The sequence below is a fragment of the Schistocerca cancellata genome, chromosome 2 (genome assembly GCF_023864275.1).
Source record: "Schistocerca cancellata isolate TAMUIC-IGC-003103 chromosome 2, iqSchCanc2.1, whole genome shotgun sequence".
In the NCBI taxonomy this organism is placed as follows: Eukaryota; Metazoa; Arthropoda; class Insecta; order Orthoptera; family Acrididae; genus Schistocerca; species Schistocerca cancellata.
In genome coordinates, this window is record NC_064627.1 from 734,626,609 (window position 1) to 734,654,334 (window position 27,726).

At 42.3% G+C, this 27,726-nt stretch overlaps 1 protein-coding gene across 1 annotated transcript in view; it reads right to left on the reverse strand.

Annotated features, from left to right (window-relative positions):
* The window catches only part of LOC126158186 (uncharacterized), a 413,927-nt gene extending 388,567 nt beyond the window's left edge, over positions 1-25,360 (reverse strand). Inside the window, exon 1 of the mRNA XM_049916426.1 lies at positions 25,273-25,360. Coding sequence (XP_049772383.1) covers positions 25,273-25,360 — 88 coding nt within the window. The remainder of the gene's footprint in view (positions 1-25,272) is intronic.
* Between the last annotated feature and the right edge of the window lie 2,366 nt (positions 25,361-27,726).

The following is a 27,726-nucleotide window of genomic DNA, read 5'->3' on the forward strand; positions in this document are numbered from 1 at the left end:
ATAACTTAAATTTTCCCAGTACTGTCCTATCATTTAATTATCACCACAACTAACCAAGACAGGGTCCTTTCCACATATTGTGCAATCCGAGTGTCCTGAAATGAAGATTTAAAGTTTATGTTAATAATAATTACCAGCAGACCTATCCATGTTAGAATGATGTTTAAAGAACTTTGTTGTTAATGAATATATAGGTAAATAATATAGGTCTGACTACGTTGGAAGATAATTTTGAAATTGTTTTAGTAATGAAGTTTAATTATTTGAGACAAAAATAATGACAGTTAAATGAGCAGGAAAATGACAAAAAGAGTAGTAACTCATATATTGGAAATCTTGAGTGCTTAACGACTTCAATAATCAAAAATTTCAATACAGTGATCATAACAGTTTCAGGGTCTCCCCCCCCCCTTTCTTTTATTTTTATTCATTTGAATTCTGAAGTGTACTGAACTCATTTGACTAACAAAGTTAAAGTCAATATAAAACCTAAATTTATAAATGTTTTACCCTTTTTAAAATTGACCTTGTATGTGTGTTTCGAAAGTGCTATTTCTAGGGTAACCTATGGCCGAATTCAATCAGATCAATAGACAATACGAATTTTGTAGTAAACATTATAGTGTATTGTTGTGTATTTATAGCTTGTCCATATTAGTACAGAAAGTGAAAATATTAGTTCAGTAGATTTTCTGGTTCTAAAATTTACCATATAATGCAGTGTTATTACATGTTGTTGTGCTTGAACGTACTTCCTCTTGTACAGGGAAGAAACTCAGTTAATGCCTAATTAGGCTGGCGACCGTATTATTAACAATTGGAAGCATCTGCTGTGTATGTTTCTTGTCCGTCCTAACCTGTAGTAGCACTTTAGACTTGCTTGACGTATCATTGTTGTTACTGAGTGGGCGTAAGTCTGATTTTGCCTCCATTCAGGTACACGCAGTCAACATGTATACTAAAAGCCTTTCTTATAAGGAGAAGCCCGTCAACTTACCATAGTACAGGCTTTAAAGAGCTAACGTTGCGCAAGAGCTTAGTCGTTACAATCAGTCCCATAGAGTCAGAACTACTCAAACCTAACCAACCTAAGGACATCACACACATCCTTGCCTGAATCGTGATTCGAACCTCCGGCTGTAGCAGCAACGCAGTTCCGGGCTGAAGCGCCTAGAACCCCTTGACCACAAGGACCGAGCAACCATTTCTTCCTTTTCCTTATGTTAGTACAAAGATACCGGTCCTCGTCATCAGTAACGATACAGGATAGGATTGGTCGGTGTTGTTCACGAGCCAATTGATGACGAGTAAGCGGAGATGTACATTATGGCCACCCACTGATTTTTGTGATGATGGCTTAGAGCATGCGGTACACATACACGACTTTTGAACAGTTATGTATGTATGGGCAGAGGTCATTGTTGGAAACCGAAATAAAATAATAACTGTATCCTATTACTGACTTCCCAGTTCAGATGATACAGTTGCTGAAAGGTTAAAAGAAAACTTGAGTCTGATTTCAAACACGTACCCGATTCATACGATGATAGTTGGTGGTGATTTTAATTTACCCTCGGTATGTTGGCGAAAATACATGTTTAATTCCGGAAGTACGCATAATATATCACCCAAAACTGTGCTAAAAGCATTCTCTGAAAATTATTTCGAGCAGTTAATTAATGAGCCCACGCGATTAGTAAACGGTTGTGAAAACACACTTGACCTCTAAGTAACAAATAATCCTGAGTTAATAACGAGCATCAAAACCGATTCAGGGATTGGAGAACACAGATTTGTCTTAGCGAGATTGAATACTGTAATCCCCAAATCCTCGAAAAACAAACGAAAAATATTATTCAAAAAAAGCAGATAAAAATGCACTTGACGCCTTCCAGAGAGACAATCTCATCCCATTCCAAATTAATAATATAAGTGTAGACCAGATATGGCTGAATCTCAAAGAAATAGTATAGGTAGCAATTGAGAGATGTATAGCAAATAAATTAACAAACGACGGAGATGATCCTCCTTGGTATACAAAACGGGTTAGAACACTGTTGCAGAAACAACGAAACAAACATGCCCAATTTAAACAGACGCAAAATCCCCAAGATTGGCGATCTTTAACAGAAGCTCGAAATTTAGCGTGGACTTCAAAGCGAGATGCCTATAATAGTTTCCACAGTGAAACTTTGTCTCGAAACCTGGCAGAAAATCCAAAGAGATTCTGGTCGAATGTGAAGCATGTTAGCGGCAAGAGACAATCAATGCCTTCTCTGCGCGATAGCAATTGAGATACTATCGAAGACAGTGCTGCAAAAGCAGAGTTACTAAACACAGCGTTCCGAAATGCCTTCACAAAAGAAGACGAAGTAAATATTCGAAAATTCGGGTCGAGAACAGCTGCCAACATGAGTAACGTTGATGTAAATATCATCGGAATAGTGAAGTAAAATCACTTAATAGAAGCAAGTCTTCTGGTCCAGACTGTTGTAACCTCCCCCTCACTTACCGACCTTAATGACAGTGAAAAATGAAACCGCATGTACCTAATGGGAGTTTTGGAAAAGCAATCGTCACCGAAGTTAACCTGTCGGTAAAGAGGGAGGAAAGGGTTACATCTAAATGAAAGGAAATGTGCTAATGAAACTGGTGGAAATTAATTTTGAAAAGGGGTAAAGTTAATAAAGAAAGTAAATGTGCAGCCGTTACGTTAACAATTAACTAGCGGTAATTAGGTATTTGAGATTTGGGGGAAATCACGGTCGCCAGTCCTAAGGACAATTACTATAGTAACTGAAAAAGAAAGGTTATTACACATATAATTAGCACTAGAAGCGTGGCAACTGAAGGTTGACACGTGTAGTGTGAAAACTGAAAGTTTGTCAGAAGTAATAAATTTCGCTACACCCTGACTTAATTTAGCAAAAGAATTAATAAAACCGGAAAATCGAAAGTTAATTTAGTGACTGAAGTTAATAGTGAGCTTTCTTTCTGAAGCACATCGAAATTCAGTAAAATACGGTTAGTCTTGGACTACCTCAACAATCATTTCAAAAGCTACTTGAATCTACGCAATTTAGAAAGAAGAGATTTAACTTTGAGCCTGAATTAAATGATTCTGAACAATTAACAATAGTAAAATTTAGTACGTACCAAGCTGAGCTGCAGTCACAGGTAAGCTAAAATATGGTAACAAAACTCGCACTCTTAATTTGTGCTTGTGTAATCTGAATATTGTATCCAGCTAACTGAACTTTGAAATTAAAGCAGTGAAATGATGTTACTTTAATGCTGGCGTCTGAATTTCAACGACACTCGGGTTCATTCCGGAAAAGGAAGGGACCCTGCTTGGCAATGCAATTGGGACAATGAGCAACAAAGGTTCATGCTAAGTTGCTGTAATTATAGTTACGAAAATGGTACAGTTTGAAAAGCTGAGGTCTGCCATACAGTTCTAAAACTTTACTTGCGTCCAGTCTTCCTTGTCGGTTGATTGAAGGTTTGAAGCCGTCCGTCGAGGAGGTGGCGACAGTCACTCATTGTCGGCCGTCGCTGTTGCAGAAGCTGGATGTTGGCGCGCCTTCTTCTCGACACGGTCACCAGACGAAACGGGCTCTTGATGTGCGCTAGTTAATGTTTCCCGTCCGCGACACCATGTCAGAAACTATCATCGCAAGTCGAGCGCAATTACATGCTGCCAAACCCCGAAAGCGCGGCAACTCGCGGGTGCGTCACACAACACACCTGCTCCACTCGCTACTGCAGCCAGACTCCTTCTCTCAGCCCGCGCTCCACGCGGCAGAGTTAACACTACCAAAGATCCTACACACTTTGATTCTTCACACGACCTGTCGACGTAATCGTTCGATAGCAGTTTTCCCTAGGCAAGACCCAGCGTAAAAATACAAATAATATTTACGAAACAAACCAATTATACATCGACATAAATGCATAAATATACAAATAGTAAAACAATTACAATATACAAAGAGACAGAAATGTCATATCTTGAGGTAACAAAGCAAGGAAAAAAATAGTACAATAGATGGAAATAGGAGGATATGCATTTCCGGCGTTACGCTGTATACCCATTAGGTTTCTTTCGGAGAATGGTGATGCATTAGCTCCATACTTAACAATCATATACAACCGTTCGATCGACGAAACATCGGTACCCAAAGACTGGAAAGTTACACAGGTCACGCCAATATTCAAGAAAGGTAGGAGGAGTAGTCCACTAAATTACAGGCCCATATCGTTAACGTCGATATGCAGCAGGATTTTGGAACATATATGGTGTTCGAACATTATGAATTACCTCAAAGAAAACTGTCTATTGACACACAGCCAACATAGGTTTAGAAAAAATCGTTACTGTGAAACACAACTATCTCTTTATTCACATTAAGTGTTGAATGCTATTGACAAGGGATTTCTGATCGATTTCTGGATTTCCGGAAGGCTTTTGACACTGTACCACACAAGCGGCTAGTAGTGAAATTGCGTGCTTATGGAATATCTTCTCAGTTATGTGACTGGATTTATTATTTCCTGTCAGGGAGGTCACAGTTCGTAGTACTTGACGGAAAGTCATCGAGTAAAACAGAAGTGATTTCTGGCGTTCCGCAAGGTAGTGGTATAGGCCCTTTGTTGTTCCTTATCTACATTAACGATTTTGGAGACAATCTGAGCAGCTGTCTTCGGCTGTTTACAGATGACGCTATCGTTTATCGACTAATAAAGTCATCAGAAGACCAAAACAAACCGCAAAACGTTTTAGAAAAGACATCTGAATGGTAGAAATTGACCCTAAATGACGAAAAGTGGGAAGTCATCCACATGAGTGCTAAAAGGAACTCGTTAAACTTTGGTTACACGATATATCAGTCTAATCTAAAAGCCGTAAATTCAACTAAATACCCAGGTATTACAATTACGAACAACTTAAATAGGAAGGAACACATAGAAAACGTCGTGGGGAAGGTTAATCGAAGACTGCGTTTCATTGGCAGGACACTTAGAAAATGTGACAGGTCTACTAAGGAGACTGCCTACACTACGGTTGTCCGTCCTCTTTTAGAATACTGCTGCGCAGTGTGGGATCCTTACCAGATAGGACTGACGGAGTACATCGAAAAAGTTCATAGAAAGGCAGCACGTTTGTACTATTGCGAAATAAGGGAGAGTGTCACAGAAACGATACAGGATTTAGGCTGGACATCATTAAAAGAAAGGCGTTTTTCGTTGCGACGGAATCTCCTCACGAAATCCCAATCACCAGTTTTCTCCTCCGAATGCGAAAACATTTTTTTCACACCGACCTACATAGGGAGAAACGATCACTAAGATATAATAAGGGGAATCAGAGCTCTTACGGAAAGGTAAAGGTGTTCATTCTTCCTGCGCGCTATTCGAGACTGGAATAATAGATAATTGTGAAGGTGTTTCGATGAACCCTCTGCAAGGCACTTGAATGTCATTTGCAGAGTATCCATGTAGATGTAGATGTAGATGTAGATGCATACAAATGGCGCACGATGGTACAAATCACATTTTTCAGTTATCCAGTACACTGATGTGGATCATTGTGGATTAATCCGTTTAAACGAGCTTCTTGAAACCCCGAAGGCTTTCTTGAATGATGGAAAAACGATCCACCTTTTGTTTCTGGCTACCTTCGCTCCTGTCATCCTTCTATTGAACTCTAACAGAAGAGTATGTTAGAAATTGATCGATTTCGTAACTTGGCACTCCACATATAGCGTCCACAACTCCACTCACTACCTCGAAATGACAAAATGACAATATACAAACACAAATAGCTGCAGTGAGCACATATAAATAATGACAAACGAAACATGAATCAATAGTAAGCAGAATACCAACTTGCAAACCAAAAACGCTACGGCCATACGCACCAACCTAATGGAAACTCTAGTGACATATGTCATATTACTCTAGTACCATACCTTTTCCAGTTCCTTATTCAGTACTTTGCTAAATTTATTCTAACTAACGTATAATACAGCGTGATGGAAAGGCATACAGAGCTCTTACAGAGGAGCATCCGGACGCTTCCACCCACATAAAAAAGTGTAGTATACGTACTTGCAGGGTTTGCAGTTACAGAATTCCTAATCGCTCGAACGGCAGGCTCAGTGAATGCACTATCTACTACTACTATCTGCTACTGGAAATTCTCAATATATGAGATAGCTTCGTTATTCAGTTCATACTTCCTTTCGAGAAATACCACATTATTGTAAGGCAAATACAAATATATTATGCAGAGATATAAAGCGTTTGGAAATATTTAACTGCTTCACTTGAAGTCGGCCCGCAACTAATGCATACATGTGGGGTGGCGCGTATCTCAGAGAGAGCTGTTTCGAATCCTGGCAGTGGAAGAATCTATGGCCTCTACTTTCTCGGGAAATCCCTTACTAACTCAGCTACCTCGGCACGACTTATGATCATCCCTCAAAAATATGCTTCTCGCCTACCTTCTAAATGTTCCAGCTCAGTTAGATGTCTAGCAGAACTAATACTCCTGGAAGAAAATAAACTCCAGAGAAATGACAGAAAGGTCTTGGTTACAGCTTAAGCGATTGTTTCCCCGAATAAATTTTTCATTCCACAGCAGAGTGTAAGAAGTTTGAAGGAGCTTCATTCTGCTGTAAAGCGAAATATTTATTTTAGAAATGGAGGTTCTTGAGTTTTAGCTGTTGTGCTCGGGACATCATTTGAGCGTCTGACCTCTCACTCTCATCTCAGAGCACAATCTGTCTTTATTTTTTTCCTATTTTTCCTTCTTAGATCATCAGTCTTCTGACTGGTTCGACATGGTCTCTAACAAGTCCCTCACCCGTGTGGTGACATCACCGTCATCATACTCTCAGAGTAGCAGTTACATCGAAAGATGTCAATTATTGGTTGGGTGTGGTTCGTACTCTCTTCCTGTACTGTTCTGGCACGCTAAAACTCTCTTTTGACAGCCATCTGTTTACTTAATACGTTTACTATCAATCTGTCACCTTTTACAGTCAGTGTTTTCCACTCATTCCATTTCTCACCGATTTGATTGGAAATCTCTATATTTATTATCTCATTTGTCCTCTAAATTTTCAACGTCATTGTACAGCGTCACATACGAAATGATTCGAGATACTTCATTTTCGTATTATCTGCAGTCCAAAATACTCTATCACACAACCAAATGGACATTCTCGGAAATGTCATCCTTACATTAAGACTATTTCTTCTTTTTAGAGGAATGCTCTCTTTACCTGTGCTAGTGCTTTCTTGTATCTTCCTTGCTTTTAGTTTACTGAGTAACTTCGCTTAAAAGGTAGCAGAATTCCTTCACATCGTCTTCTTCTTGGTCTTTAACAACGGAAGCGAGAATTGTTGCATTAGTCTTTACAATTAATTTCATGGGTACAGAATTGTAGGCTTTATTTTCAGAAGTAAACATCTCACCTTAGAACTAGATGGTTATGCATGAATAAAGTGACTCTCTGTAACTTGCTACGACTACTGCAGCTCACGGTACAGCAGTTGCATCGTTTATAGCATTTTGGTTTCTTGTAACGGAGCCATGGTTCTACAGCGAGAGTATCGTGTTGTGGTTTCTAATATCTATAATCTCACTTGCAATAAATTTCTTCAAAACATGTGGTATCAGTAGTGAGTGTCCGGCATTGTGCAAATTTATGTCTAGCGTGTTTTAAGATCTACGTAAAGAACATTTATGATTCACGAATCGTGATAGTTTTACAAGTTTACCTAACGACGCCGCAGTGGTGCGTGTCGGTGGAGAGCTCTTTCTTGTATAACTTTTTGCCTTCTGCTTTCGTTTATACCTGAATTCTCTTTGGTTAGCGCACTTACATGTTTTTACGAGCGTAATCGTTACTTACGTGTCTCCATAGCCGAGGTCGCTTTAGCACGCTCCGCTCGGAGGTAAGCCGGTATCAATCCTGCTAGTGGAAAATTTTCACTGACGATATTTCGCCAGCAAGTGCAGGACTGGTGGTTGTGTCGATTCATCCATAACAACAGAAACCTAACGCTACGCTGTACAAGCATTCGTCATAGCCCTCCACAAGACATATCTCCTTCTCCCACTCTATCCATCTCCCACTACCCCTTTCTCTGTTCATCTGCTGCTCTCCACTCTGACCTTCTGCTCCTTCTTCCTCTGTCCATCTCGTCCTTCGTCCCTATCAGTCAGTATCCTCTGGCCCCTCTATCTCCTCTTCACCCCTTGTAACTCCATCTCATCCTATTCCTCTCTCTCTTCCGTTACCCTAATCTTTCCTTTTTCTGTCCATATCCTCCTGTTCCCTCTTTGACCTTCTGCTTTTCCTGTCCATCAACTCCTCCTGCTTCTCTCCATCTCCTCTTCCCCATCTCCCTGCACACATCCTCCTGTCCCCCCCCCCCCCCGGTATCTCACCATCTTCGCTTGCTCCTTCTCTCTATCCATCTCCTTCTCTTTCCTTTCTCAATTTATCTCCACCCTTTCTCCACCCTCTATCGTCCGGTTCCTTCTCTTCCCTTTCTGTGCGTTTTCCCTTCACCTTCTCTGTCCTACAATCCCCTCTCTATGTTTGGCCTTCTCCTCCTGGCCACCTCCCTCTTCGCGAATAAGAGGTTCCTGGTTCTTACCTCAACAGTATTTCTTTCCATATAGCAAGTAGTATGCGCACCAAGTAGAGTTGAAATGGATCTAGAGGTTCAGGAGGAGCCTTTGACTTACGGCTTTGCCCACTTCAAGACGTCACACATATGTTTCACATAAATTTAACATAGTGGTACACATGGTTTCCCTGTAGCTTTCCCGAAGTACGCCCTGCAATTTCATTTAATCGCAGCTCACTGTTTATGACGTCATATCTCCTGAACTATAGGTTAGTACATTCAAAGGCATACACGGATACTGCCAGCTGTGTTGCGAGTATTATTAGTAACAAAGGAGTAAGAAATTAAAAGTCTTGCATGGTGCGACAGCTTTCACGCACTCATTGTTTATGACGTCGTACCTCCTCAACAATGTGTAGTAGAATGATATGATTTGGAAGGTACATTTAGTGGTATACATTAATACAGTATGCAAAATGTAGTTAGTAGTAAAGAAGAAACAAATTGAAACGTGAAGCCCGGTGCAGCAGTTTTACTCCATGAACAGCGAAAATATATTAAGCTACAAACTTTTTACCCTTCATAATTTTGTGAGGGCTGTCAGCCATAAAAAGTTTAGTAAGGGTTTCAAATTATTTGTTAAGTTTGTTGGATATCATTAACTGCTCTCATTCACAATTACTTGATAAATAAATTCTGGTAGTAGCGCGTCGTGAGATACACTTATTTCCACCTCCACCCCCACTCCTTTGATTGACGGGTAGCTGTTACCTCCACAGCGATATTTTGCTGACAGTAAATTACATGTGTATCAAGTTTTCTTGACATCAGTCCACACTAAAATATTTGAAACTCCCTATTTCTGTGAATTTGATGTAAAAAAGAGACAGCGCTTCCTTCATGCGTTCGCTCAGTTCCACTTACAAACAAAAGTGGTCTCTACCTTTTTACATTTATTTCAAGACACTGAAAGTAAGACGGCAGAAGAGATAAAATTAATCAAGAGCGCTCCTATCGACAGTAAATCGACAGTAAATGATATCTGATGAGAAAAAAAATGGAGAGGGGAACGCTACATAAAACTATGAAACTAAATAGAAAGTGTTGTATTGCAGGCGGGGGGTGGGTGGGGGGGCAACAGCATTCATACGAATCCTAGCGGGAATGAGAAGTCAGTCGGTAGAGCACTTCATCGCGAAGGGCAAAGATCCCAGGCACACAGGTTGAATCTGGCAACAAGCTTCAGATCAGTGCACACTCAACTTCACAGTGAAAATTCATTTTGAAAACATGCTCTTTGTCCGAAATTTTCAACTTTCTATCCCTTAAGAACAATAAAGACAGAGTGAAAAGAGCTTGCAATGCCTTAACGTACAATGACGTTAGACACTCGCTCCCCGTCCAATGGAGAACTTACTTTTAAATCTCTCTATCTTACTGAAACATTATTTGTGCTTATATCTCAAGCTTAATTTGACTTGACTATGCAAATGTGGTTATTACATAAGCGAATCGGAGTATGGCTTTCCTAAGGAGGGAGTGCTGCTATATCTGTGTTCGTTTCCCTCTCATAAACGATGGACCAATACGTTGTCACTACAGGGTTTAAAAATTTGATGTGGCCCTCCACGAATTCCTCCCCTGTGCCAACTTCTTCATCTCAGAATAGCACTTGAATCCTATGTCCTCACTTATACATCTTTACCCTCTACAGTTCCCTCTAGTACCACGGAAGTGATTCCGTCATGTCTCAACAGATGTCTTACAGTCCTGTCCCTGTTCTTGTCAGTGTTATCAATGTGTTCCTCTCCTAGTCGATTGTGTGGAGAGCCTTCTCGTTCCTCACCTTATCAGTCCTTCTAATTTTGAACTTTCTTCTTTAGGAGCACATCTCAAATACTTCGATTCTCTTATTTTCCAGATCTCCCACTGTCCACGCTTCACTACCATACAATGTTGTACTCCAAACGTACATTCTCAGAAATTTCTTCCTCAAATTAAAGCCTTTGTTTGATACTAGTACACTTCGGAATGCCTTCTTGCCACTGCTAGTCTGAATTTTACGTCCTCCTTACTCCATCCCTATGGGTTATTTTGCAGCCTAGGTCGCAGAAGTCCTTAACTTCATTTACTTCGTGATCACAAATAATGATGTTCTCATTTCTGTTTTCTCACCACTTTCGTCTTTCTTCGATATTCTCTAAATCCATATTCTGTACTCATTAGACTGTTCACTCCATTCAGCAAATCCTGAAATTCTTCTTCATTTTTATTGAGGACAGCGATGTCATAATTGAATCTTACCATTTATATCCATTCACCTTGAATTTTAATTCCATTCTTGAACTTTTATTTTTTCTAAATTTACGTTATTGTGTCTTCCATGTATAGATTGCACAGTAGCGGTGAAAGACTGCAATCCTGTCTTGCACCCTTTCTAATCTGAGCTCTTCGTTCTTGGTCTTCTGCTCTTATTGTTCCCTCTCGGCTCTTACCCCTATTTTCCTCAGAATTTCGAATATCTCGCACCATTTGGCAATTCCTACGAATGTATCTAGAATTTTATTTAGTCTTGCTTCCATTATTGATCGAAACGTCAGAATTGACTCAATAGTGGCTTTAGTTTTCCAAAAGCGAACATCGTCAACTAATACTTCCTCAATTTTATTTTCCATCCTTCTGTATGTTATTCTTATCAGCGACTTGGATGCATGAGCTGTTAAGCTAATTGTGCGACAGTTCTCACACTTGTCTGTTCTTGCAATCTTTGGAATTTCATTGATGTTTTCGCGGAAGTCAGTTGGTATATCGCCACACTCACACAATCTACACACACAAACGTAAATAGTCGTTTTTTTTACCAATTCCACTAATGATTTAAAAATTCCCATGTAATGTTGTCCAGTCCTTCTGCCTTATTCGATCTTCAGTATTTAAAGCTCTTTTAAATTCTGGTTTTTATACTGGAACTCCTGTCTCATCTATATAAACTACCGTTTCTCCTATCGAGTCATCATATAAGACTTTCTCTGATACACGCCTTCATTGTACGCTTTCCACCTATCCGCTCTCTCCTCCGTATTTATCAGTGAAATTCCGACAGCACTCTTAATGTTACCATTTTTGCTTTTAATTTCACCGAAATTTTGACCTTTCTGTATACTGAGTCAGTCTATCCAAGAATAATTTCTTTTTCGATATCTTCATACTTTTCATGCAGCCGTTCCGCCTCAGCTTCCCTGCACTTTCTATTTCTTTCATTCATAAATGACTTGTATTTCTGCATTCCTGGTGTTGCCTGAACATTTTCGTACCTTCTATTGCCTCCAAAACACCAAATGCAATTATTAATCATTTTACCTCCAAGCGATCTTTCCACAGCTTTTGTTGGAGTATTGCTGTGTAATGATAGTCGACAGTGTATTGCGCCGACAATATAGCCTCGTTTACTATTTTTCGCCCAAATTCATACTATTAACTACAGATGCTAGCAGTATTTGACAGTGAGTCGGATCAGTTCACAAAAGCATCAAACACTGCAACTTATGGGTGCGTTCATGCCGAAACGTAGTTGTATTGCAGACCGTTTGCGTCCTGTTAAGTCGCTTGTTTTTCCGCTCCAAATGCGTGTTGTTTTTTGCCGATAAAAATGTATTCGCTTAATGCAGCATGGAAGTAATACAGACTTGGGGCTTTTAATTAATACACAAAAAAAACTATGAGTTTCGCACGTCCTAATTTCTGGAGACAAGACCGTCGGTCATATCACAGTGCGAATCGTTGGAATAGCGCAGTAGTTCTTTCGCAGTGGACGGTAAGTATTTGGAGGACGTTATGGCTATACACGAATTAAACAAAACATTATCACCACCTACGTAATACCCTGCTGGTCCAACTCTGGGACGCTATACAGTAAGGATTTTGCTTGAAGTGGATTGAATAAGCCACTTGTGTGTGCTATCAGATGTCATGCAGAGGTCACGCCATTACCATAAATTTCGGTCCTGTGGTTTGCTGGCGACAGCGTCCAACATGTATTCCATCGAGTAACCACGACATCAGCTTTTAAGTCACTTTCGTGTTCCTCAAGACACTGAAGTACGATTCTGGTCTTGTGACTTGGGGTGGTATCTGACTGGAAGTTTCCTTTGCTGGAGAAAAAAAAAATAAAGGGATGCAGGTGGTCCGCAGTAATGATCTCGTAATGTTCTGTTGTCGTAACACCATTGCTAGCTACCACAAGTACCGTGGTAACCAAGTTCATTGTCACTCATAACATAGTACTGCCAGAACCTGAATCAGTAACACAGTTAACGTTTAGAAAAGCCGATAGCTTGGATATTAGAGTACCCGGACACGACCATCGACCGGGAGTAATACGAAACTTGATTCGTCCGACTAAGTGACACAGAGCCTTTAACGCTTCTCTTTTGATGATCGCATGCCCACTGCAATCGTTACTAACTCTGTCGTTTGCTCAATTTGGAAACACAAAGAGTTGCCCAATATCCAACCATGTTCAGCCATATGCGCTGAACGGTGTACTATCCTAAGGACCAGCGTTGTATCCTGTCCTCAGATTTGCCACAGTTCGCCATCTATCCTGCTTTACAGAGAGCACGAACGTCCGACCTGCACGGTCTGTGGTGAGGCCTGAACGTCCAACACCTTGTTGTGGTGCTCATCGTCCTTGAGTCCCCTGTCCATAGATGCCCGCTACAGTAGCTTGTCAACAGCCAACCACGTCGTTTCCATGATTCTCGTACCTAAGCGCCAGCCATAATGATCACCGACCAACTATCGATATTATAAACCCTTCCAGACGACAGCAGCATCACCTGGCGAGGAGTTACTGCTAGTAAGGCACACGCAGAGTGCATGCAGTATTAGTGAGCGTGCTGTCCATGTGCAGAATGAGGAAGTCGCGCAATCGATAGGAGTTTCACCGATGGCCAGGAAGCTGGAAACGAACGTTTTCGAAACTGCACGACTTGTCGGGTGTTCGAGGAATGCTGTGGTGAGCTTCAACATCTGGCGAAAATAAGGTGAAACTTCGTCCAAAAGTCGTTAGGTTGGGTGGCCGCCCCTCATTAGAGATGTCGGACGTCGTTGACTGGGCAGGCTGGTAAAACACAACAGGCAGCAAACTGTGACGGAACTGATATCAGAGTTAAATGCTGAGCAGAGTAGAAATGTGTCTGAACACACAGTGCGCCTAACACTCCTAATAATTGGTCTCCGCAGCCGATGATTCATGCATGTGCCAAAGTTAACACCACGATATCGGCAAATACGACTGAAATGGCACGGGACCATCGGCACTGTACATTGGTGCAGGGTACTACGTTACATGGGCTGTTGAATCCCGATATCTTCTACATCATGCCGATGGGAGGGCGAGAATCAGTCCTCTTCCAGGGGAGCAGCTCCTTGACACCTATACTGCTGAACGGAGATAAGCTGGCGGCGGCTCCATTATGCTCTGGGGAACCTTCACGCGGGCAGCCATGGTTCAGCGAAGCTCGTGCAAGGCACCATGACGGCCAAGGAGTATCATACACAGGTTGCAGACCACGTACACCTCTTGATGGTGACGAAGTTTCCCAATGGTAGTGGCATTTTTCATCAAGATAACGCGCCATGTCAGAAGGCTAGGAGTGTGATGGAGTGGTTCGAAGAACACAGTGGAGAGTCTAATTCATGTGTTGGCCTCAACTCGCCAGATCTGAGCTCGATCGAACAAATCTGGTATGTGATTGAACGTGGCGTCAGAGCTTATCGTCCCTCTCCTCGGAATTTACGGGAATTATGTGACCCGTGAGTGCTACTGTGGTGGCAACTCCCTCCAGCGACCTACCAGGTGCTCAATGCTTCTGTGCAACGACGCGTTGCGGATGTTATCTGTCCCAAAACTGGATCTGGGGGCTAGAGGGTAGGTGGTCATAATGATATGGGTGATCAGTGTACATTCTCCTTACTGCGTTACATGTTATGCGTCGCCAACCCGAGCAGGTGGCATTCAAGGTAGCAGTGTCCAGTGGTCATGATGTTTCTTGGTCATGAGTTTAAATTGTGTATTGTTGGTTAAATAGATGACAGGGGAAAGACTTTTGCAACTTCGCAGCTGATGAGAAATGAATGCTTAATACGAGGATTACAGAAAGAACATCTGAAATTCCAATTAGTGATCAGTTTGGCTGAATATCTGATGTAAGAAGGGAAGAATCTCAACTGTAGTAGCACGCATTCGTATGTCCTTAAGTCTAGCTTCGATGAAATAAAGTGATGGTAGGGTTCGTCACTTATTCATTTGCTTACTAGTACATGTATGCAGTCCTTGTACACCCGAATTCCTCACGCTATAATACCGCATCACAGCGCTAGATGAGCCAAACGAAACGGTGCAGCTCACGGACGAAGTGGAGTGTCATGCGGCAGTTCGTTCCTTACATTTAAAGGGGTAAAACATTAAATGGTGGAAATGTATGGCAACAGTGCACCATTATGAGACATGGTTGATAGGAGGGAAATATGCTTCCAGAGTGGTCAAAGAAGTGTAAATGACGAAGAACGGAACCTGTCCACTGTGAAGAACCGATAACCGCAGGACGAGGGCAGCTACGTGAAGAGCGGTTTATAACAATCGAAGCAATAGCGGAAAAAGTGAAAATCAGTCACAATGTGATTCTAAAAGTGGCAAACCGTCACAGAAGCAAAGAACCGAAATCTCGTAAGGAGACTATGGGAGACTGTCAGAACAAAGCGTTGCCGAAAGCTGTTCCAGGTATTGCGTTTGCTCCTCGACAACGCACAGATACACTTATAGACGCTACTCCTTGGGCTTTAAATTTTAGCTAACCACAGTGTTCTACATTTCCCTCTTTCCACGCAAGAAGAAACCATTGCGTGGCAGACATTTCCAGAATGACGGCGAATGCTAACGTTTCCTCAAAATGCAGGCTTCTTAAACATAGGTCTCCACTAATTCGAAAAATTTGTCACATTGAAGGATGAACAACATCAACAAACTGCATTGTCACAGCTTCATTTTTCTCAGATGATGACTACAACTTTATGCCAATTGCTTGCGCACCAAGAGCTGAGTGTAAAATATCAGGTTACAAGAATAGTGAATGTCAATGTGTAGCGTTTGTGTTTTGCATAATGGTAATCCGGCTGTGGGTTTATTTATCGATAGTCATCTTTTCTTTGTAGTTAAATTTCGTTATTCGAGTTTTCATACTGTTATTTTGTAATCTGGAGGTAGTGAGTGGACCTGTGGGCGCTAGAAAATGGAGTGCCAAGTGGAGAAGTCGGAACATTTCCGTCGTATTCGTCTGTTTCAGGTCCATAGTGGGGTGACAGCAGCGGTGGCAGCCAGAAATATTTGCGCCGTGTATATGGATAATGTCATTGGTCAGAGCAAGGCAAGAAAACAGTTTTCTAGTTTTAAGGAGGATCGTTTGGGCAGTTGTGACTTCCCACATTCAGGAAGACCTACAGGGTTTGATAACGACCGTTTAATCTCATTAACCCAAACAGATCCATGTCAGTGTACTTGAGAACTGTCAGATGTGATGAACTGTGATTATTCCACCATCGTACAACATTTGCATGCAATGGAGAAGGTTAAAAATCGGGTGTATGGGTACCGCATGCTCTAAGCTAATATTAAAAAATCAGCAGATGACCATATGTGCGTCTCTGATTGGGCGTCATCAATTGGCTAGTGAACAACACCGACCATTTCTATCCTGTATTGTGACTGGTGGCGAGAAATGGTGCCTTTATGATAACACAAGGAAAATAAACAAGTGACTGAGCCCAAACAAAGCAGCAACTCACTGTATAAAGGCCTGCGCATCCACAAAAGATAGTGTTATACATCTGGTGGAACAGCGACGACTTAGTGTACTAAGTCATTACGCACCCATATTATTCACGTGATCTTGCACCCTCAGATTTTCACCTTTCCCATTCTGTATCGAACAGCCTAGAAGGAACTTCCTTTCCAGATGAAAATGCGCTCCGAACATGGCTCACCTGAAAAGCACATGATTCGTAACGTCGCGGAATTGAACAGTTATCCCAGCGTTGGCAGACTGTTGTAAATAGTGATGGTGAAAATATTATTGCTGACCAAAGTGTTTCTCACGTGTCACTGTTGTGTTTGTTAAACTTTGGAAAAACGCTGCGGGTTTATGCACCAACGCAATAGCAGAAAACACAATATAATGACTTACATCATACAATTAAAACTGGCTGGTAAGCAATATGCGGAACCAACAATTTTCACAAGCTTTGGTTTTTGCATAATTTATGATGTCATAGCTACACAAATTTAAAGTTGCGGTCTCGCTGATTTTATGTAAAATAGGATAGAATTCATTTTCCACCAAATAATCGCGATAAAACATTAATAATATTACCAGATGAGGAACTACTGGGTAGTACCCGTTGTCTAGGGGTATCGTCTTTGATTCATAATCAAAACGTCATCGGTTCTGGGTTCGATCCCCGCCACTGCCTAAATTTTGATAAATAATCAACATTGGCGGCCGAAGACTTCCGGCATAAGAAGTCACCCTCATTCTGCCAACGGCCTTGTCAAAGAGGGCGGAGGAGCGGATAGAGGTTCAGGGCACTCTCTTGTCCTAGGAGTGGGAAATTGCCCCTAAAGGCGGAAGAATCAGCAATGATCAACGACATGAGGATGCAGAAGGCAATGGAAACCACTGCATTAAAGACACGTAACGTGTATCCACAGGACATGTGGCCTGTATTTGAAGAAATGTCATGATGATCTCTCCATTGGAAAAAGATTCCGGAATAGTCCCCCATTCGGATCTCCGGGAGGGGACTGCCAAGGGGGAGGTAAACATGAGATAAAGATTGAATAATCAACGAAAGGATAAAGTTCTACGAGTCGGGGCGTGGAATGTCAGAAGCTTGAACATGGTAGGGAAACTAGAAAATCTGAAAAGGGAAATGCAAAGGATCAATCTAGATATGGTAGGGGTCAGTGAAGTGAAGTGGAAGGAAGACAAGGATAACTGATCAGATGAGTATCGGGTAATATCAACAGCAGCAGAAAATGGTATAACAGGTGTAGGATTCGTTATGAATAGGAAGGTAGGGCAGAGGGTGTGTTACTGTGAACAGTTCAATGACCGGGTTGTTCTAATCAGAATCGACAGCAGACCAACACCGACAACGATAGTTCAGATATACATGCCGACGTCGCAAGCTGAAGATGAACAGATAGAGAAAGTGTATGAGGATATTCAAAGGGTAATGCAGTATGTAAAGCGGGACGCAAATGTAATAGTCATGGGCGACTGGAATGCAGTTGTAGGGGAAGGAGTAGAAGAAAAGGTTACAGGAGAATATGGGCTTGGGAAAAGGAATGAAAGAGGATAAAGACTAATTGAGTTGTGTAACAAGTTTCAGCTAATAATAGCGAATACCCTGTTCAAGAATCACAAGAGGAGGAGGTATACTTGGAATAGGCCGGGAGATACGGGAAGATTTCAAATAGATTACATCATGGTCAGACAGAGATTCCGAAATCAGATACTGGATTGTAAGGCGTACCCAGGAGCAGATATAGACTCAGATCACAATATAGTAGTGATGAAGAGTAGGCTGAAGTTCAAGACATTAGTCAGGAAGAATCAATACGCAAAGAAGAGGGAGACAGAAGTACTAAGGAATGACGAGATACGTTTGAAATTCTCTAACGCTATAGATACAGCAATAAGGAATAGCGCAGTAGGCAGTACAGTTGAAGAGGAATGGACATCTCTAAAAAGGGCCATCACACAAGTTGGGAAGGAAAACATGGGTACAAAGAAGGTAGCTGCGAAGAAACCATGGGTAACAGAAGAAATACTTCAGTTGATTGATGAAAGGAGGAAGTACAAACATGTTCCGGGAAAATCAGGAATACAGAAATACAAGTCGCTGAGGAATGAAATAAATATGAAGTGCAGGGAAGCTAAGACGAAATGGCTGCAGGAAAAATGTGAAGACATCGAAAAAGATATGATTGTCGGAAGGACAGACTCAGCATACAGGAAAGTGGAAACAACCTTTGGTGACATTAAAAGCAACGGTGGTAACATTAAGAGTGCAACGGGAATTCCACTGTTAAATGCAGAGGAGAGAGCAGGTAGGTGGAAAGAATACATTGAAAGCCTCTATGAGGGTGAAGATTTGTCTGATGTGATAGAAGAAGAAACAGGAGTCGATATAGAAGAGATAGGGGATCCAGTATTAGAATCGGAATTTAAAAGAGCTTTGGAGGACTTACGGTCCAATAAGGCAGAAGGGATAAATAACATTCCATCAGAATTTCTAAAATCATTGGGGAAATTGGCAACAAAACGACTATTCACGTTGGTGTGTAGAATATATGAGTCTGGTGATATACCATCTGACTTTCGGAAAAGCATCATCCACACAATTCCGAAGACGGCAAGACCTGACAAGTGCGAGAATTATCGCACAATCAGCTTAACAGCTCATGCATTTGTCGACCTGGAAGAAGCGTTCGACAATATAAAATGGTGTAAGCTGTTCGATATTCTGAAAAGAGTAGGGGTAAGCTATAGGGAGAGACGTGTCATATACAATATGTACAACAACCAATAGGGAATAATAAGAGTGGACGATCAAGAACGAAGAGCTCGTATTAAGAAGGGTGTAAGACAAGGCTGTAGCCTTTCGTCCCTACTCTTCAATCTGTACATCGAGGAAGCAATGATGGAAATAAAAGAAAGGTTCAGGAGTGGAATTAAAATACAAGGTGAAAGGATATCAATGATACGATTCGCTGATGACATTGCTATCCTGAGTGAAAGTGAAGAAGGATTAAATAATCTGCTGAACGGAATGAACAGTCTAATGAGTACACAGTATGGTTTGAGAGTAAATCGGAGAAAGACGAAGGTAATGAGAAGTAGTAGAAATGAGAACAGCGAGAAACTTAACATTAGGATTGATGATTACGAAGTCAATGAAGTTAAGGAATTCTGCTACCTAGGCAGTAAAATAACCAATGACGGACGGAGCAAGGAGGACATCAAAAGCAGACTCGCTATGGCAAAAAAAGCATTTCTGGCCAAGAGAAGTCTACTAATATCAAATACCGACCTTAATTTGAGGAAGAAATTACTATGTACGTCTGGGGTACAGCATTGTATGGTAGTGAAACATGGACTGTGGGAAAACCGGAACAGAAGAGAATCGAAGCATTTGAGATGTGGTGCTATAGACGAATGTTGAAAATTAGGTGGACTGATAAGGTAAGGAATAGGGAGGTTCTACGCAGATTCGGAGAGGAATGTAATATGTGGAAAACACTGATAAGGAGAAAGGACAGGATGATAGGACATCTGCTAAGACATGAGGGAATGACTTCCATGGTACTAGAGGGAGCTGTAGAGGGCAAAAACTGTAGAGGAAGACAGAGATTGGAATACGTCAAGCAAATAATTGAGGACGTCGGTTGCAAGTGCTACTCTGAGATGAAGAGGTTAGCACAGGAAAGGAATTCGTGGCGGGGCGCATCAAACCAGTCAGTAGACAGATGACCAAAAAAAAAAAAAAAAAGAATTACTAAATCCTCGCAGTTTGACTCTCGCTTAACTACGAAAATATACTTGGAGTAATGCGTAATACTCCATGTTCTGTCTTACAACACATTTATTAAATACCGTTTTTGATGATGGACAATCTTCACAGTGGAAATATATCTACCGCAAAAACTTCACACGGTGTACATGCTATTTAACCAGCAAGGTATACTCCATTGCTGACTTGAAAACGTAAGGAAATTACGGCATTAAGTATCAATTTTCTTACGTTGTCAAGCCGGTGGTCGCGTCTACTTTCCTGGTTAGATAGCTTGTACGCCAAGTGAAGTTGTTACAATAGATACTGTTCACTTTGAAGATGTTCCATGATCAGAACCGGTAGTGAATAAATGTATTGTAACGTAGCACAGTGTGTATCATGTATTTCTTCAAATATAAGCCATAGTTGTGCCCTCCTAACCGCTGAATGATGCAAGTTTTTCTCTTTCCATATTTACTATAACACCTGTTTTTCATATACTCCATGTTTCACTGAGGTTCTTTTGTGTAACTTGCAGGACTAGTACTCCTCGAAGGAAGAATGTAGCGGAGAAGTGCCCCAGGCACAGTCTAGGGGACTGTGTCCAGAATGTTCTACCAAGAACATAACGTGCAGTGACGAGCTCGTGGAGGACCGCGCAAGGCCTAAACAAAGCATGAGCTGAGAGTAATTAATGAACAAGAAATCAAGGGAATGATTCGGGACCTTCTAACGAGGAAAAAACCACTGCTCACGAGTTAAAGCATCTGAAAAATTACAGGAACGAAAGAAACATTTTAATTATGAATTTCGGCCGTGGTGGCCGAGCGGTTCTAGGCGCTACAGTCTGGAACCACACGACCGCTACGGTCGCAGGTTCGAATCCTGCCTCGGGCATGGATGTGTGTGATGTCCTTAGGTTAGTTAGGTTTAAGTAGTTCAAAGTTCTAGGGGACTGATGACCTTAGAAGTTAAGTCCCATAGTGCGCAGAGCCATTTTTTTTAATTATGAGTTCCTACATCCAGAGGAACCGAGATCTGTAACAGATCTCAGGTGCCGTCATTTTGAGAGGAATTAGTAAATTTTTAAAATGGCGGCTGCCATTAGAAAGATTCAAGTTTAAATGGAGCGACTTCTTTGTCTTGAAGCGCACGAATATCCCGCCGTCCCAGCGGCGGAGTCTGCGCTAGTTTGGGAAACTTATGGGACAAACATGAAGTGGCTAGGTCTATGGCCCAGCAGGCGACCTCTAGCCACTTGACCACTCAGCAAGTTGCCACCGGAACTACTACTTTTCTCGGCCGTAGAGAAACTACAGTGAGGTAAAAAATGCCATAAGCATCGCCGCTCCAGCCAGTTCTAGAAAGTCTTCTTGGAAGTTTCACTAGTTGGCATCTCGGTTCGTGCTCCGGGCATATGGAAGATACTTGGGTTCGATCGCCGTTTTGGTCGTTTGGTGATCGCGAGGATTTCGCCTTTCTACGGAAAAACTGCAGTGCCAGCCATGCGACAAAGTTCACCGAATTATACCCCCCCCCCCCCTTTTCTCCTGGCCTTTTGTTGCCGAAACGTAACTCTCATGGTTCAGTCTTGTGTTCTCAGTTAAATTTGTTCCACTATAGGTGAACGTTATTTCTATACGTCATTGAACGTATCTATATCAGTGTAGGCTGCCCTCAGTTAAAAGTACGTTCTTCTGTGCTAATTTCAGAATATAGCTCTTTGTGCTAATTTCCAAAACTTTTATTTAGGTTGCGATTTCCACCATCATCCTCCCGTATCCATAAAAATCAGTGTCTCCCTGCAAGTAGTGTCCTAGACCATACCGGGAAAGGTCTGATGTTGGGTAGAATAATAATCTTAGATTCCGTTGGCCTGTAAATATATCCTGATGGAGAAATACATCCATGGTAGAGACAGGTGACCATTCAGATTTGGCACAACTTTGAAATATAGAAAGGTCTTGATCGCACAGTTCTTTATTAAGCGTGACGCGTTGCAAAATTTCATCATCTGACTAAAGCTGTGAGACGAAGTGAACAAGAAAATTAACGATAGAACGTATGTAATAAGTATGCATTCAGGTATAACAATATACAGAAATATTAATTGGTATCACACTTACATTAAAATCAAACTTTAGTATAAAGCTCACCAAAGTGAGCACGTAAACTGAATACAATTCAAATCTCGTCTCATGTAGGCATATTTGACAGTGCCGTTGTCTATTAGAATAGAGCCATTGCCAAACTGAGTGTGGCGATTAAGCTATCAAAGAGGTAGTCAAGGCCAGTAGGTGCCTCTAGCACTGACCATAGGGAGCAAGTCAAACAGTAACTTCACGAACTTCTATGCACTGCGACTGAGTACATGTAAGCACCTCATTAAGAACTTGACAAAATCCATTTATCCTTCTTTTATGGAAGAGAAACTAATATACTGACAGCATTAAAAGCGAGTCGTTAGGTAACATCGAAAACTACGTTACAGATACAGTTTCTTTCTTTCGCTTACGGCGTGGTTACAACGGATTTGGCAATGTTAGTTTAGGGATTGCCAGATGCCCTTCCTGCCGCCACCACGTACCCCCCCAGGAGGGAATCAGTATACCCCGACTGTCAAGTGGAAATCGTAAATAGTGCAGTCGTGTTGCAAATGTCTGCGACGCGTGTAACTGAGGCGGAACGAGGGGACCAGCCCGGTATTTACCTAGCGGGATGTGGAAAACCGCCTAAAAACCACATCCAGGCTGGCCGGCACACCAGCACTCGTCGTTAATCCGCCGGGCGGATTCGATCCGGGGCCGGCGGTGCTACCCGAGTCCGAGAAACAGCGCGTTAGCGCTCTCGGCTACCCTGGCGGGTAACGTTGCAGATGCAGTATTTAGTCAATAATCTAACCAGAAGACTGGTGTGATAAAATATGAGCATAAAACTGATATAGGCAATAAATAAAATGAAAAATGTAATAAAAGATATAACATGTTCGTCTATTGCAGTTTGACTACATTTGGTGATACTTATAAAATGTTATTTAGTGATGGTTGTGAACACATTCCTTCATAACTCATATTTTATTTATTGCATATATCAATTTTATGTTTATACGAGGTTTGGAACTTAAATAGGGGCAACTACTTATTCACAACCGATAAAAGAGAAATACACGTTTGCACCTCTTACTGTCCTTCAAAGTAGCCACCGGCGTTGTATAGAACCCACAGCCAGCGATGTGGAAGGCGTAGTGTGCCGTTATCAAAGCCTGGTCTGTTGATGGTGCGAATGCAGCGGCCTAAAGTTACGGTAATTCTCGTGTACGACTGTGATGGTGTTATGCTAACACATTACGTTCCTCCACGGCAGGCCGTCAGTGCACAGTATTACTGTACGTTTTTGGAGCATCACCTGCGACCAGCTTTGTGAAACAAGCGGCGACACTTTCCGTGCAATCCACACATGATTTTGCACATCAATGGGCGGGCGCATACAGCGCAAGCTGTGGCTGCTCTGTTCGGTCGATGAGACTGGGACTTGATTTGATCCCGAAGATGAAGGAACCACTGCGTGGCATTCGCTTCAGAACTGTTCCAGAGGTTCGACCGGCAGTAGACCGCTCCATTCGCACCATCAACAGAACAGTCTCTGCTAACGGTCTACTACGCCTTTCACATCGTTGGCAACGGGCTCTACACAACGCTGGTGACTACTTTGAAGGACAGTAACAGGGGCAAACACGTACCTCTTCTGTATCTGTTGTGAATAAGTAGTTGCCACTATTTAAGTTCCCATCCTCGTATTTTACCATACAATTCTCCCGTTTTGATTATTGACCAAAGACTATCTCTGTAACGTTGCTTACGATGTTACCAAACGAAGCGCTTCTATGAGTTTCTCTTCCGTAAAAGTAGCATAAATGTGTCTTGCCAGGTTGTTCACGCAGTGCTGACATGTACTCAGTCGCAGTGCATAGACGATTTTAAGGTTACTCTTAGATTTCCTTTCTGTGGCCAACGCTATCCCACTTACTGGCCTTCATTTACCTCTTTGATAGCTTAATCACCACGCACAGTTTGCCACTGTTTCTGTTGAATACACTACGTCACTGTGAAATAAAAGTTCATGAGATGAGAGACGGTCGCTGTGGCCGAGCAGTTCTAGGCCCTTCAGTCTGGAACCGCGCGACAGCCACGGTCGCAGGTTCGAATTCTGCCTCGCGCACGGATGTGTGTGATGTCCTTAGGTTAGTTAGGTTTAAGTAGTTCTAAGTTCTCGGGGACTGATGACCTCAGATGTTGAGTTGGCTCTGAGCACTATGGGACTTAACTTCTAACGTCATCAGTCCCCTAGAACTACTTAAACCTAACTAACCTAAGGACATCACACACATCCATGCCCGAGGCAGGATTCGAACCTGCGGTCGTAGCTGTCCCGCGGTTCCAGACTGTAGCGCCTAGAACCGCTCGGCCACTCCGGCCGGCTCATATGTTAAGTTCCATAGTGCTCAGAGCCATTTGAACCATTTGTACCATTTACATGAGATCTGCATTGTGTTCAGTCTACGTGCTCACTTTCGTGAGCTTTGTACTAATGTTTGATCATAATGTAAGTATGGTACTAATTGAAATTTCCACATATTGGAATACTTAGATGCATTCTTACGTACATATTTTCATTCTTTAATTTTTTGTACAGCTTCAGTTTGATGATGAAATTTTGAATCGCGTCACGCTTAGTAAGGAATTGTGCAATGAAGACATTTCTATATTTCAAAGTAATGCTATAAATATTTATCTCGCCCAGTAACTGCAAGAAACCTTTTTCGTTGAGGCCGCTTGGGATACGAAAAGCGTGGCATGAAATTAGGTGTGGTGGTGCAAGGGCCTTATACCGAAACAAGATGAGAAGTTTAAAGTCGGACAAGTATGGAAACAACGCGTCAACAGCTATATTTCGTGTTGAGGCTGAGGTAACAGCTGAGTGGGAGCGCCAGCCCTGTGCGCGCATACTGACCTTTCCTGGCGTTTGCGACGGCGCTGGCGGCGGCGAGCAGCAGGAACGCACACAGGCCGATAGCAGCCGGCGCGCGGCGCACAGCCATGGCAGCTGGCGGGTCCCACGCGATGCGATGCGATGCGATGCGCCCGGTCTACTCGGCGCCTCCAGCCTGCCGCATCTCCCTCAGACACCTGCAACCAGCACACCACCCGATCACTGCAACCTGCGCTGTTTGCTTCCGTGACAGCAACATTCGATGTTCCTAGTCTTGAGCAAAACTTTATTGGTCTGCTTGTGAAACACACTTCCTTTTTAGGATTCTGTACCTCAATCGGTAGAAACGAAACCTTTACACAATTGTCCGTCTGTGCTTATCCGTCTGTTAAGAACCTTCTCTCCCAGGGACGGAGAGAGGTGCCAATGTCAAATGAATGTAATATACCGTGAGGCGCCAAATAAATTGGTATACGCATGCGTGTTCCAATACAGAGATATGTAAACAGGCAGAAAACGGCGCTGCGGTCGGCAATGCCGTAAGACCACAAGTTCCTGGCGCAGTTGATAGACCGGTTACCGCTGCTACGACTGCAGGTTTCCAAGATTTAAGTGGGTTTGAACGTGGTGTTATAGTCGAAACATGAGCGATGGCACACAGCATCTCAGAAGTAGCGATAAAGTGGGGATTTTGCCGTAATACCATTTCACGAGTGTTCCGTGAATATCGGTAAAACGGCAAATGTTCGACATCACTGCGGCCGAAAAAAGAACCTCCAAGAGCGTGACCAACGACGACTGAAGAGAATCTTTCAACGTGACAGAAGTGCAACCCTTCTGCAAATTGCTACAGATTTCAGTACTGGGCCATCAACAAGTGCAGCGTGCGAACCATTCAACGATACATGATTGATACGAGTTTTCGGAGCCGAAAGCCCACTCGTGTACCCTTGATGACTGAACGACACAAAGCGTTACGCCTCACCTGGAACCGCCAACACCGATAATGGACAGTTGATGACTGGAAACATGTTGCCTGATCGGACGAGTATCGTTTCAAATTGCATCGAGCGGATGGACGTGTACAGATATGGAGAGAACATCAAGAATCAACGGACCCTTCATGTCAGCAGGGGGCGGTTGAATCTGGTGAAGACTCTGTAACGATGTGGGGCGTGTGCAGTTGGAGTGATATAAGACCCCTTATACGTCTACATACGAATCTGACAGGTGACACCCACGTAAGCATCCTCTCTGACCATCTGCATCCATTCGTGTCCATTGTGCATTCCGACGGACTTGCGCACTTCTGCGTGCACACGGGAGCCCTACACCATATTGGGCAGGAGTACCAGTTTGTTTGGCTCTTCAGTGAACTAAGGTCCACCATCACACTGCCGGTGTAAAAATTTAAGCTTCTAAGGCAATGCAATCAAGAATTGCGGCAATTTATCTTACTCGTTTCGGTAATCACAAGCTTAGTCATCAAAACATACAGACGAACTATCTATGTACATAATTAAATATGTGTCTAGCGGTTCTAGGCGCGCAGTCCGGAACCGCGCGACTGCTCCGATCGCAGGTTCGAATCCTGCCTCGGGTATGGATATGTGTGATGTCCTTAGGTTAGTTAGGTTTAAGTAATTCTAAGTTCTAGGGACTGATGACCTCAGCAGTTAAGTCCCATAGTGCTGAGAGCCATTTGAACCATCCTTAGGGTAGTTAGGTTTAAGTAGTTCTAAGTTATAGGGCACTGATGACCACAGATGTTAAGCCCCATAGTGCTCGGAGCCAATTAAATATGTACGGAACTGCCAGAACGCTAATCCTACTCGCACTTGTCTAGCTTTTTTTAGGTTGAAATTCAGTTACTTTCGACACAGCTTCATATTATGTTCTTTAGCGCCCTCTGTTGTTTTTCCCGTGCGTATATTATACACTTGAAACTTTACTCTATAAGTTCTCCAAAGGACCCAGGAAGGTATCTGAGATGAAACCTTGTGTTACTAAGGAAATGTATTTATCGTCGAAAGAAGAAAGCGTAAAAATGTTCAAGCAAAAACAGCAATACAGCAGTATAGGTTACCTGCGAATGAAACGATTGCTGGAAAGGTTAAGCGACGTGACTATAGGAGAGCTGTGAAGAGCTCAATAAGTATACAGTCCTCAGAAGAACTGATTCATCAGAAAGTCAAAATGACCTTTGGTGAATGTAATACAGAACATTTCAACATTCAGAGGAAGGAAAAACTCTACTGTAAAACGTAGAGCAAACAGCGGTTACGTCGGAAGAGTAATCTGTAGGTCTGTACGAGGGGGAACTGTCTCACGATGTGATAGAGGAAACGGGACTGTGTTTAGAAGACGTAGGGGTAGCAATATTACAGTTATAGTTTCGAAAGAACGTTGGAGAACTTGGGATAAAAGAAGCTGAAGGCAAAGATAACGTTTTCCCGCAATTTATAAAGACATTAT